At 29.9% G+C, this 14379-nt stretch overlaps 2 protein-coding genes and 1 long non-coding RNA gene across 3 annotated transcripts in view; 1 reads left to right on the top strand and 2 right to left on the bottom strand.

Annotated features, from left to right (window-relative positions):
- The window catches only part of LOC105458984 (probable cytochrome P450 6a14), a 20170-nt gene extending 12334 nt beyond the window's left edge, over window positions 1-7836 (bottom strand). Inside the window, exons 1-3 of the mRNA XM_011704626.1 lie at window positions 7623-7836; window positions 4468-4646; window positions 2657-3026 (exon numbers count right to left, since the gene is read on the bottom strand). Of these exons, the coding sequence (XP_011702928.1) occupies window positions 2657-3026; window positions 4468-4639 (542 nt within the window). The 5' untranslated portion in view covers window positions 4640-4646; window positions 7623-7836. The remainder of the gene's footprint in view (window positions 1-2656; window positions 3027-4467; window positions 4647-7622) is intronic.
- Window positions 75-685, top strand: LOC105458983. Its single transcript, XR_975604.1, has 3 exons — window positions 75-167; window positions 365-516; window positions 614-685. It is a non-coding gene; the product is annotated as an uncharacterized LOC105458983 (long non-coding RNA).
- Window positions 7837-12826: 4990 nt separating the features above from the next.
- On the bottom strand, window positions 12827-14373 carry LOC105458980 (probable cytochrome P450 6a14). Its single transcript, XM_011704621.1, has 4 exons — window positions 14369-14373; window positions 13945-14178; window positions 13529-13780; window positions 12827-13045 (listed from the first exon to the last, which is right to left on the bottom strand). The coding sequence occupies exons 2-4, from the start codon at window positions 14156-14158 to the stop codon at window positions 12882-12884; spliced, it is 630 nt and encodes a 209-aa protein (XP_011702923.1). The 5' UTR covers window positions 14159-14178; window positions 14369-14373; the 3' UTR covers window positions 12827-12881.
- Between the last annotated feature and the right edge of the window lie 6 nt (window positions 14374-14379).

The raw sequence follows: 14379 nt of genomic DNA, 5'->3' as shown, positions 1-14379 counted from the left end.
GAATGGGAACATATGTTGAGATGCTTTGCGGAAGGTTCATCTTACTTTGGTAGTATTTTGCCTTTCAAGGTATTGCTATTGACCGTCACCGATTTATTGAACATCGGTATGCCACGTATGCGAAGTACGCTCACTTATTTTGAACGGTTACTTCTTATGCTTCTGCGGTGAGTAAACTAAGCAGATGTAATGCACGAGAATTTTTTCATATCTATCAGAAGTTGCTAAACTAATTATATTATTGGCAAAACAAATTTTTCATGGTCCAAATTAATTCTTGTAAATGAGCAAAGATCAAGTCTTTTATCATCATTTCTACGTAATCAATTGGTTTGACATAAAGTAAGAAATTTTTATAATTTAGCGAAATTGATGAGGATTTATATGGAGGCTAAAAGTATAAGTTTCTGATTGTACTCGTGTACAGATTCAAATGTTTAAAAAACTGATAAAATTGCATTATATCGCAATGCATTACATCAAGTCTAATTTATAGGATACAGAATCATAAAGAAGGTGTAATATGAAATTTTTTGTCATTCACTTATTGCTCATTTTATTTACGTTTACAACCATAAGAGTAATTTATAAGCATTTCTTTCAATAATTTCAGTTTTACATTTCGCTATGCCTTTAAGTTACGATTTGTAAGAGAACGCTTCAATAGGAATTTACAGAAGGCAATCGATAAAGCAGTCAAAACTGGATCCGAAAAGCATAAGGAATTCAAGAGGAGATCTCAAAAGCTTGTAGACGAGGTTTGATAGCATTGGATACTATCTATCTATGTAGACTCGAAGTGCTAATTGGGCACGTATTACGTATGAATATAAAGCATTAGTGAGCATTAATAAGCATTAATGGAATAATATATATTAACGCAATTGGACAATATTAGATAATATTGTTAACTTGCATTATAAACATCTTTCTGCATTCTAAAATCATAAAAATGTAGAAAATAATAAAATAACAATAAATAACAATAAAATAAAATGTAATAAAAATAAAAGAGAAGGGAGAAAGAGAAAGAAAGAGGGAAATATATTTATATACAATTAGTTCTATATACCTACATAGCATTAGGAATATATGTTCTGAAAGAAGCAATATGCAATAAAAAAAACGCTCATTTATCTTTGACATTTGATTTGTGAATAATTCACGCAGGAATAATTTGTTATGTAATTTTACCGACCCAGTGAGAATTAATGATCGCCAATTCGTCGAATCGATGTCGCATCGGACATTACACTTGATCGGATAAAATATCCGAATTAAGTATAACCTAACAAAAACTCTTTAAAAAAAAATTACGCAAGTATATAAATAAGTATCGTACGTTACATCTTTTTTAAACCAAAAATATTATTTTAACAAATAAATGTTGTCTAAAAACGAATATGAGATACAAGTTGCCAAGTATTTGATTAGACACTGCAGAGAAAAAAATATTTTTTTTAATAATCCGTTTAAACTACCCAAAATTATATGCAGCAAAGATTTAATGCCATCGTCTTTCCAAATAAATTTAAGTTTTATAAAACAGGCTTAAAGTGATTAAAATGACCAATAGCATCATAGTAAAGCAAAAACTTGGCATGTTCGGATTGCATTAATTAATAAGATGCATATAAAATGCGGGCACGCAAAGTTTTTGCGTGCTACTAAAGATAGTATAGCGACAGTGCCAGTGCCGTATACTCACACGTTTATCTTATAAAATTTTAACAGATAAATATATATGGCGGCTCATTTTCCGTCTACATTTTATCGGAAATTACATTTCTATGAAATTTTTAAGTGATCAAATCAGAAAAATCTTCTTACAATCAGTGCTGCACTGCTCGTGTAGTTTGCTATTGACAGCAGTTAAGAGCTACGCTCTCTTCACTGCTTCGTATGCGCAGACTGACAACTTAATCTCGTTGATAGAGTATTCAGTATATAGATAGAATATTTGCACTAATTGTAAGAAAAATGCGTTCAACGCACGCGCGCGTGCGTGCGTGCGTGCGTGCGTGTGTGTATGTGTGTGTGTGTAAAACTTATGATGGGATTTCACGGCTGTATACCACTTTTATTTCGTCATTTACGTTTATTGTTCATGGATTTCTATGTTACTAGATACTGGAAAAATTATACAGACATATGTACATGTATGTTATGCGTATATAAAATTTTTCTATAAAAATCCGCGAACAATAAACATAAATGAGAGTACAGTAAACAACCATAAAATCCTAAAATTATTAAAAAGTTATGTTACAGAAACAGTCCAATTTCATCGGATAATAAACAATTAACCGGTTGCAAATTTTCAATCAAAAAAGTACGCGTGAATGCGATCGAAATTATATTCTGTTGGAGAAGAAATCAACGGATGTTTCCTTAACATTCCGACGAATAAATCCGATGAACTAGTAATCGGATTTTTTGTCCGGCCAAGTTAATCGTAAATATCCATTTGCTATTTTTTAGAAAAAATAATCCGATTTTTTTCAACGGAAAAAAATCTGGAAATTTTTCTCAGTGTTACTTTCAAGATTAATACTCACAATTTTTTCTTTAAACTAAGAAATTCTATTTCTCATTTTTATTTCTCGTTGTTCAAAAAAACTTTGTTTTAATAATAGTTTACTTAAAAATAATTTACCTTGCAAATATGTCTTTCATCTCCACCGAATCTCTCATTTGTGCTTTGCTCTCCAGATACTTTGCGAGTTCTTCGCTACACTCCTTCAGAATCGGAAACATCTGTTTTAATTTTCCCGAAGTGAAAGTGGGAGTCAATTTGACTCGCATATTTCGCCATTTCTTTCCAGGCATAAAAAACAAATTGTTAGACAATGGGTCAATCATTTCGTTACAGTACATTCCACGGTCATGAAAACTCCCGAATTCCTTTGTTAACACCGTACGAATAAGCTCAGGATCGGCGATTACCAAATTTGGTTTATGAAGTGTATACATTCCAAAAGCGCGATGATTCTTATATTTCATGTAAGCATTCTGGAAGAGTACGCCTATTGACAAAAGTTTAATTTAATTCTGCGATTTTTTTATTTTAAGTAAAAATACGATAATTGCACACAACATCATGATAAAGTATTAATTTTATAAAAAGAGAAATAAGTTTGTATTAAATTTGTAATAAAAATAAATTATTATATTATAAATTATTTTAAATTATTATTGCAATTTTGTAAAATATAAAACAACAACTACAATTTAATAAAATATAAAAATATATTAATAGGAATGTAGATCCTAATTTACCATATTGCTATCAAATTTTATGTTTGTTAATTAATTTTACCTAGAGATATTAACTTTCTTCTTTCTAATTTTAAATATTTCTAAATATTTAAATAAATAAAACATTATATAAGTTACACACATGAAAGTGACTACATTAATGTAGTACGTCTTAACATTACTTAAAAGAAAAGGGACTTAAATGTCGCCTTTTGATTTTGATAAGCTCTAAAGATGTTTTGTTTTGTAGCCAAAAATAAGAGACACGTTTTTTTGTATGTGTGTCCCTTTGCACTTTTAAGAGGTGGAACACACCTAAGAAAAAAAAATTGATTATTCTATTTCAAAGTCAATATTGTCGAAGCTATGTGGTAGAAAAAAATGTTTGAAATAAAAGTTGAATGAGGTTTTAAGAGTACTTATTAATTATAATTTAAAATAATTTTTCATTTTATACACCTATTACAAACAATTTTTTCAAATTTTTAATAATCAAATTAAAGATTACTTTAAGACGAATTCAACCATATAATAAAATTATTTTCCAAAATAACATTTTTACGGAATAATAATAAACGCCTCTATATGCATCATCGGTACTCATTCTTTGTATTTACATAATACAATTAGGGATGTCATATATCGAGCACATGAATATCAGATATTCATGTGCTCGATTCTTTACGTTTCTCATTTTCGAATTTTTGCATAATAAGAGATAACGATGGAAATAATATCTATTTACAAAACATTCTACGCACATACGCACATAATCATAGAAGTTTTATCGTGGCTAGATAACACTTACAAAATATTTTAATGAAATTATATGGCGATCAAGAGTAAAATAACAGAAGGACGCAGCACAACAAAATTGTTTACAATATATCATAAAAAATGTGCACAATTAAATTGTACACATTTTTTATAACATCCCTAATTGTATTATGTAAATACAAAGAATGTGGAATACGTGTCGCATCTATATTAATAATATTTATTGTTTTATGTACAATTGTAGTTTCGACGATATTGGCTTCAAAATAGAATAATTTTTTCTATTTTGTATTTTTTTTCTGTAGAGATGTTTTACCCCTTAAAAGTGCAAAGAAGAAAATATACAGAAAAATGTGTCTTTTATTAATGTCTGGAAAACATTAAAATTCGAAGGGAAACGATTAGGTCCCTTTTCTTGTTAAAGATACTCGCCTACTTGCACTTTTCCAGTTGCGAGAGCTGTTATATTTCCAGTTATTGGTATTACAGGTTCGACGTAAAAAACACCTCTCTTACGCCAGAAATTGAATATCACGTATTTATAATAAAGACATACAATGCTCAAAGCAACAATAAAAGCCCCAATTAATTCCGCAAGTACCATCGCAATTCTAAAATATAATAATAAATTGTCTTGTAAAACTCTGTCTTGTTAACATATTTAAATAAGATAGGTTTAACGAAGAAACTATAATTAGGTTCTAATTTATTTTGTGCTTTTATATAAGCTTGTACTAGACAATTCGTAATTTGTAATTCGTAATTCGTTAACTATTTGTCTGGCATTCATTAATTATAATATGAATAGTATTACATTTGCATCGAATTTCCATTAATTGCTTATAATGTGCCAATTCATTAGTTGAACGATTTTTTGATAAAATTAAATGGCATACGTTTACAAAAATCATCTTTTTATTTCTTAATGGAATTTTCTTTGTGTACTGGAATCGTTTACGATAAATAACCTAATCAACTTTTGATGAAATTGAAATGAATAATTGCGTTTTTGATGCGTTTGTATAGAAATTATATAGTATCAAACCTCGATAACTCGAATTTTTACAACTCGAAAACCTCTGTAAGACGAAAATTTTGTTCATTTCCTGTTTGTTTCCCTTCGCTTTACTGCAGAAAACCTCTATAAATTGAAATAAATTGAATTTTTTGTCAGATATTTAGATGTATGGTATTATTTTACTTCTGCAGCTCGAATTTAAAGTGCCCAGATCTCTACAAGTCAAAGTTTATTTCTATAAGTCAAACTTCTATTATCGCTGCTTCTATAATTCGAAATTGTAGCTACATATATGTGTAACCGTGAGTAATAGCCTGGTATTTGATTTATGATTACATTTATTATGTATATGTAATAAAAAATTTACTTTCAAAGATTGAATTTTTTTTTTAAAAGCCATTATAATCGGAAAATTATAAACTTTCGTACAAATCCTCCGTAAGTCGAATTTTCATATATTAATTCTCTTCTATTCGAATTTCGATAAGTCAAAAACTCTATAAATCGAAGAGTTCAGCTCTTTGAGATTCGAGTTATTGAAGTTCAACTGTATATCCATGTAAGTGTTTATTACAAGAATAAGGATCACAGAAGTGTATATAAATGTAGTATACATGATTTATTGGCGAATTGCGATTTATAAATCGTAAATTATGGATAATGAAATGACGAGAATTACCAACAGTATCAAAGATATTGGCAAACAACGAAGTTTTGAGAATTTTAAGCTAGTGTCAGATGCACAATTTATGATTCATAATTCGTGGTTTGTAATTAACTCGTATAAGATTTGTGTTGGATGGAATGGAAAGAAAATGATGTCGGTGTAATAACAGTCGAGACGGCGTCCGACTTATAACCTTCCGTGCATACGCCACTGACTCGGCGATGCTGTGCTCGTCGCGGGAGATCCGACAATAAGAATATACTCGGTTCCTTAAAATCAAGGATTTATTGTAAGCGGCTGTTGTCCCAAAGAACCGTGTCTTTTACAAAATGTCGATCAGGAAAAAGTCGTCGTCTCTTTCTCTCGCCTATCTCCCGTCTGGTGTTAAAATAAAAATTGACTAATTGCTTAACTATTGGAGCAGGAGTGATCGCTCCCGAAATTGTTAGCCCGTTTCTACCCTCGGTTATCCCCGATTCCACGAATTGTCGCGATTTTCGGCGAAACGACCCGACGAGTTTTCCGAAATCACCGCCCGGTCAGAGCCCGGCGCGGTGTCGCTTGATCGGCGACCAAAGCGATCGTGAATATGTTGCGTGAATATCAAACAATTTGCAGAAAATCGTCAATGTAGATCTTTCATACCATTTGCGATTTACGATTCGTAATTACGATTTATAATTCGTCATTTATCGTGGTAACTTTTGGTATACATTGCGTACTTAAAAATTATGTAAAGTGGTATAAACACAAATGTCAATAGAAAATGATAAAATAGATAACGTAAATATTCTGATACAATTTTTTCTTAGAATTTTCATATTCTTATTCAGAATTTTCAGAATTTTTTAGAATTCTTGTATAATTTTAACAAACATTATTTTCTAAAAGGAAATATAAAAGGTGCCACATAGAGAAGAAAGTGATATCTATGATTTCCCCCATTTATTTACACAGTAAATTACATTGTGCAATAACTTTGTTAATGATCAATATTTTAAATTGAAATTTTTATGTTACTTTTTTAAAAGTGTCATTTAAAAGATTCTAAACTTGAAGTTATGAAATATTTTTTACACTTATAGAACGTTATTTATACAAATTTGACGATATTGCAAAGAAGAAGGATGGTAAAATGTGGCTGCCTATGAGGATAGATTTAAAAATTGATTTTGTTTAAAAATCAATAGTGTTTTTTTCTTTAAAAAAAGCAGATTTACAAGAAGAATAAAATATTGTAGAAAGTACAGCTGAATGTAAATGTATATTTGTACATATACAATCCTCTTTTTTCATATAGACTGCTGTTACTGAAAACCTATTGTACAAAGAACTACTAAAGGCATTCTAGTTGGTGTGTCTTTAGATATTAATGGGGTACGACATAACACAACTTTACTCTGTTTACATTATTCGCAAATCTTATATAAATACAGAATTACGTATCGCGAATCACGAATTGCCCATAGTCTAGCGTTACTTTACGCCATATCCGATATACGTAAAAATAATATCATGAAAAGCGATCTATTATCGTAAAAAGAAACATATATAAAATAAGAAATGTCAAAAGCATTTTCCCAATCTACATGCATAATTCTACTTATATAAACAAATGTATTATTGTCTACTTCTCTACGGACATCTAATAAATTTTTTCGCAGATTAAAGCATTATTGAATTATGTATTTATTTGTTTTATAAATTTGAATTATTTTTACAAAGATTTTTAAATATGCTATTTTACTAGTTTGGCCTGGCCAAGATATCTACTGTTGTAAATGTTTGCTGTAAATAACATTTTATTTCATATTTCCGTTAATAAAAAAATGAAACTTAATAATAATCAACAGTGGAATATATATAAACACTGCTCATAGTAGATCATTTTGAAATACTCACCGTTGCGTGACAAATGCGAGACTCAGCAAAAGATAATTATTTAATAATTGTGAACACAATTAAAGATTATTTATTGTTTCGCTGAGAGTATAATTACTGAAAACGTATTCGTTTGCCAAATCATAGGCAAAAGAGAATGATCCGTCTTATCGAACTATGAAGAAGACTACTGTTTGCTATTGCAAGCAAATTACTATAAAATTTTTTTTTAGGTACGTTCTATTTAACATCTTGGTATTTTATTAAAATAGAGACGTGCGCTATTAAAAAGTAAATATATGTATCTCAAAGCTATTAAAATTCATTGCAAATACGCATGATAGAAAAAATATAGATATTCTGTGCTTATTATAATGCAAATATTATACCTAATAAATATACTATTGAAATACAAATAAATTATGGAAATCCAATTCTTTAAATTTTAAATATACTTTCTATTGTATGTACGATAATCATTTATTATCATCATTATTACTATTATTACTATTATCATTATCATCATCATTATTATTGTTGTACTTATTATGTTTTATTTAATTTTTACATATACATTAAATTATTAGGAAGGAAGGTGTAGCCCTTGTAGATATAATAATCCCTCTTAATATCTTCGCTATTAGCTAGATGGTGAATTCTAATGATTATACACGAAGTCATTTGTTTAGTAGCCCGCTGTTAGTGGCACTCGATATGCTAGGACATGTAGTCGACATTTTTTTCAACGCATTTTTACTTTCTAGTATCTCAAAATGTTTTCAAGGCATATTTTAGCATTTAATTATATAAACTTTTTCTTCTTTTTCCTAAATTTGAGAATATTATCACACAAATATAGGGTGTCTATGTAATTATTGATACACCAATCGTGCGTAAGTAGAGCGGACTAAACTGAATTAAATGTTCTGTATCATTTCGAGATTTTTTTATAAAGATCTGCGAATCAGCACGCGTCCACGTGACTTGATGACAAAAGAGACAGCTCAACGTTTACGGTCGCTAATATAGGCGCGCGGCGAAACTTATTGGAAGGAGCGCTCTGTAAATAACAATGTGCCGCTTGTGTATAGCTGTTGGTCTTTATACATATTATATACGCCTCTTACCACGCCGTTCATTAAGAAATCATAAACGCTGAACTATCGCCGCATCATGCAAATGCACGATGATTCACAGACATTTGTAATTAATCTCTCGTTAATTATTGCGAGAATTTTAAAATAATACAGGACTCTTCTATTTACAATTAGTTTAATTCGCACTACTTTCCCACAAGCCTTGTGTCAATAATGCCACCTTGTGTGCACTTGGGTGCTCTTTTCATTATTTAACATTTTATTCGGTTGTATACATTTCATATACATATTAAGTTATGTAAACTTAAACAATAGCATGACATTTTATGGTAATATAGTTTTCTAGGCATGCTAATAAAGCGTGTTGAACTTTTTTAGCGGTTTTCATATTCACTCAAGTTTTTAATTTAAAATATTAATTATTAATAAAGTTATATATATTGTATACACAATGTAAATGTTTGCGGGAAATAACTTTCTTTTAAGGTAATATTATTATCTTTTGAAGATGGATCTTCTTAATCTCTGCTATTAGAAATGGCGAATTTTAGTAATTATTTACAAAATTATTTCTTTAGTAGTTCACTGTTACACAATGACATTAATATAGCAGTACAGAATAGTTTTTGCTGTTTATTATAATTTATTCTTACTTTCGAGCATTTTAAAACTCTTTTCAAGACACATTTTAATACTTAATTATACATACATTTCCGCATTTCTTTTTTTTAAACGTGAACATATTCTTACACAAATATATGTACACTTGAGTTTATTAAGTAACATTTTTTTTTTTGATGGTACGTATTTTGAGTTATGCAAAGTTAAACAGTAGCATGGCATTTTGCTAATGTTGTTGTATTATCCAAGCTGAATATGACGTTTTCCATTATGCAGTTTGCCACATTTTATAAATAATGTCCTAAATAATAAATATTTTATAACTTTAATTATAGAATAATTGAGTATCAGGAAAGACTGTGGAATGTTTACTAACAATTGAGATCTTAAAACGCCAACAACGGTACAAAGCGGATTTTGGTGCTTCCATATAATATTAGTGTGAATCTTATTTTCAGTTTATATAACATCACGCTTATTAACATTCCACGGTCTTTCCTGATACTCAATTATTTATACGTCGCCTTGATAATACGTTCGCTCAAACATATATGTATATACATCATGAGACACGGTCGTGTCTCGGCGCTAAAGAAGTGTACGTCGGATCGGACCGTGTCTCTTTATATGAATTTACGCGACTTGAAAACACGCTAGATTGTTTATTGTGATAAATATTATCATATGCCTCGGTGGTCCAAAGGCAGAACGCCCGTCCGGCAAACGTGGAGATCCGGGTTCGATTCTTGGCTGAGAACATGAGGTGATATTTTTTCCCAATAAATTCTTTACTGATTCGTATAGATGCAAGTTAGCATTTATTTGATGATCGCGAAGGTGGGGGGGATTTCACAGGACTTGACGCTTTGAGCATCGATTTATTAGATTGCCTTTGGCAATTTAGTTGTGATATTACATACTACTTGGTTCGGAGCTACGGAGATGCACGCGATTTGCGGCTACGTGATGTTATATGAACCGAAAATTGTAAGATTCACACTAATATATGGAAGCGCCAAGATCCGCTTTGTACCGTTGTTAGCGTTTTAAGATCTCAATTGTTAGTTTAAATATAGAATTGATTGAGCAATTAGAAAGAAGAAACTTAACCGGCTCAACGATTTAAAATCATATATAATAAGTATAAGGGCTAACAAGCCTGACTACGAGCCTGAAGTGTCCTTGTCAATCGTATACTGCTCACAATTAACAAAATTGGACCAAGAAATTCGTACAAAACCTCCAGAATTGGCAAATCTCAAGTTTGTCATCTTCCACCACAACAACACCAGACTCTATACATCATTGATCACTCGGAACAAATTGATTAGTCTTGGCTGGGATGTCTTGCCTCATCCTGAGTATTCCCCAGACCTGGCTCCTTTCGACTATCACTTATTCCGATCGTTGCAGAACTCTATAAACGGGAAAACCTTTAAAGATGAAGAGACCGTAAAGATAAAAAGACATCTGGTTTTTTGCCAATAAGTCCCAGACATTCTACGAACGCGGAATAATGAAGTTGATGGAAAGATAGCAATTAGGAGGTTATCAATAAAAATGGACAATATAATTGATTAAAATTCATTTTGTGTGTCAATAAAATTGTGTTATATTTTATCCTAAAAAACCGAACAAATTTATTTTATAAAAATTATATAAGCCAACAATTATATAAGAAAAACAAGAAATAAAAACAGAAAAAGTAATAATATATAAAATAGGTAAAATTGTCCTATTTAATATTTTTTATAATTAATAGTTATCTCTAAATTAAGTATCGATTAATACAAATTTTTTAAAAATATGTAAAAAATAGAAATATATTTAGTTTGTATACCATTATTTTATCGTGGTTCCGTAGTAAGATATATTTTATGTTTCGCTGTGAGAGTCACAGAATATTTTTTTATTTAAGAAACTTGCATAAAAAACTACAAAATTAAATTGTTAACACAGTAACTTTTATGAATATATTTGTGACAGAGACAAAGAGAAAGAAAGCAAAGGAAAGAAAGAATTAATGCTTAAATTTGAATTTCAAAAATATATGTAATTTGTATTTCAAAGTAAATATTTAATTAAAACTTCTTGAGATAATGTTTATGCGATAGATTTATTATTTTTAATAGAATATTGGACAAAATATCAAAATAAAAAATTCTTTTGAATATTTATTATTATTATATACTAATTAAAATTTCTACAAATAAAATATGTATTTGTAATATAATTGAAAAGGATTTTGAAATTGAAGTATTAAGACCGTCATTGACAATTTAAACAGAAATTTTATAATAAATAGACTTACATATAATGATTATATAAAAAAATAATGGATATTAATAATTAAAATATAAATATAAATCGAATTAGATAAATCAATAAATTAATTTATTTTCTTATCAATACAATATCCCTTCTCCGAATAGTAAATAAGTGTATGGATGCCTTTATTTTGTCTGCGTTGATTCATCCAGGATCAAATTTATCTGGATATATTGATGGATCTCGATGCAGATCAAGCACCGGTATAGTTATTAATGCTTCTTCTGGCACGCAAATGTTAATTGTCGGTAAGTCTATTTCTTTGGTGCAAATGCGATTTAAAAACGGAAGAAGTGGATATTTTCTCATAGTCTTTGCAATATGTAAAACGAAGTGTATAAAGATACATTTTTCTTAAAATATACAAGCAATATATTTAAACATAAAAGTATCAAAATATTTTTATTTGAATGAAATTAAATTAGGCTCGTATTTTTATTTAATAAAATCTTTTCCTTTGTTAAAAATTGCGTCTCTTATCAAGCGGAAATGTATTCCGATGACATATGTACTTGCCATTTATTACATTATGAAGATATGTATGTCATTTCGTTCACAGCGTCACATAGATCAAACTACTGTGCTTTGATAAAATTTCGTCAATTTCTTTGCGAACTTTGTCTTGTATGTCTGGATATTGAGATAGTTCGTATAAAGCATACGTCGCTATATTAACGAAGAATTTTCAAAGCCAGCTGGAAAAAAAACTCTGCGCAGTAACTTCCGCCATAGTAAGTTAATAAGTTGTGTGAAATTTATTGCCTTTTGCTATCAAAAATTGATAGCATATTCTGTCTCTGTTGGCTATCTGCATGGATTTGTAGCAAAGTGGCAACATGTTACTATATTGTGAAACGTATATAAAATATACTTATATATAATAACCATATGATATCTCGTAATAGAAACACTTAAATTTGCTTGTAATTTTGTGAGGTCGTAATAGCTTCACAAGGTATACATAAAATGTTTGCATGCTATATCTGTATTTGCAGGCTTGGCTATCTAGGTTTATAGCTTTGTGAGTAGAAATATATTGTTGCTATGTTGCTATATCTATTCTGACAAATTATGTTTTTATCAGAATATTAATGAAGCGCAATCTTTAATTTCCGAGAAGAGAGTATCTCTTACGAGACCGATATATCAGATTGACTTTCATCTAATGCACAAAATAAGTTTGTTGTGTATGACATATCTTTTATTTTTAATATTTTGCAAGAATACAATTATTTTATCGTGGCTCGACAATAAGATACACATCATCTTTTGCTGCAAGAGTAAGATATTTTTCGTGAAAAACAAGCGGAACCGGTGTCCGAGGATCAAGTTTAAATTTGTATTTCGACAGCAGACTCACGAGTCCAACTTTCGTCAGTACGTAGCCAAATCGCGAACCTGAAAATTAATAATACTAATGATATTAATACGTTCTTAAACTTTCCTAATCTTTCCTAATCTTTTCTAAACCGAAAATATTATTTTAATAAATAAAAGTTGTCCAAAAATAAATATGAGATACAAGATGCTAAGGAAAAGTTCTCCAGCCCTCAGCCTATTCTTCAGACTTGGCCTTATCGGATTATCGTCTTTATTGATCGATGCAACACACGCGCTCGCTGATACATATTTTTAGGAACAAATACGAAAATAGATAGATACATGGCTTGCTTCAAAAGACACTTCATTTTATCGTCGCGGAATCCAACTTTTGTCAGAAGGATGGAAAAAAGCAAAAAACAATGAAAAATATTTTGACTAAAATATTAATTCATATCCTTATTGAAATAAATGCGTTTTCCAAGAAAAAAACGGCAGAAATGAAGTTTATCCTTTAATATTATATTACATGTATATACATAAATTAATACTTATTCTTACCAATGCAGTTTCGTGGACCTTCTCCGAATGGTAAATAAGTGTAAGGATGCCGTTTTTCTATTTTGTCTGCGTTAAATCGCTCAGGATCAAATTTATCTGGGTCTGGGTATATCGACGGATCTCGATGCAGACCAAGCACCGGTATAGTTACTAATGTCCCTTCTGGTACACAAATGTTTGTTGTTGGTAAGATTAGTTCCTTAGTGCAGATACGATTCAACATTGGAAGAGGTGGATATTTTCTCATAGTCTCTGTAATATGTAAAAGAAAGATATGAAGGTCTCTTCTTAAATAGAAGCAATTTGTTTAAACGTACATACATATACGTAATAAGATATTTTCGTAAAAAAAATTTCTTTCTTGTTGAAAATAATACATTTCTCAATAAGTAGACTGTGTCACAATATATACTTGCCGTTTACTACTTTATGAAGATATGCCATTTCGTTCACAGCGTCATAAGTCAAATCGTTACAATATTTTGTCAATATTTCGTCGATTTCTTTGCGAACTTTTTCTTGTATATCTTGATGTAGAGCCAATTCATAGAGAGCGAACGTTGCTGTCATCGAGGAGGTTTCGAAGCCAGCTACGAAGAAAACATAACTTTGCGCAGTAGCTTCCGCCATGGTAAGTTTATTTACGATTGCTGCAATAATTAAAATAATATAGTTGTGTTAATGAACTTAATAATCTTATGCAGAAGTATTTTGAGAATGAATTTTAGTTAATTGATTTACAAAAAATTGCATTGCCAGATAATACATGCACATTTTTATGACACCTGGAACAACTTTACAAAAGCTATTAATACAAAAATAAACATAAATTATATTAACATGATTCGTTT

Source organism: Wasmannia auropunctata, unplaced genomic scaffold, assembly GCF_000956235.1.
Source record: "Wasmannia auropunctata unplaced genomic scaffold, wasmannia.A_1.0 LD334242.1, whole genome shotgun sequence".
NCBI lineage: Eukaryota > Metazoa > Arthropoda > Insecta > Hymenoptera > Formicidae > Wasmannia > Wasmannia auropunctata.
Note: the sequence above shows the minus strand (reverse complement) of the source record. Positions and strands in the feature narration are given on the sequence as shown.

What these genes read in the sequence shown, in the direction of transcription:
- LOC105458980 (XM_011704621.1), bottom strand. Translation starts at nt 14,158, where the DNA reads ATGGCGGAAGCTACTGCGCAAAGTTATGTTTTCTTCGTAGCTGGCTTC. An exon ending in TCTTCATAAAGTAGTAAACG is followed by an intron (nt 13,781 to 13,944) that starts GCAAGTATATAT and finishes TACATATTACAG; the next exon opens with AGACTATGAGAAAATATCCA. An exon ending in AGGTCCACGAAACTGCATTG is followed by an intron (nt 13,046 to 13,528) that starts GTAAGAATAAGT and finishes ATTAATTTTCAG; the next exon opens with GTTCGCGATTTGGCTACGTA.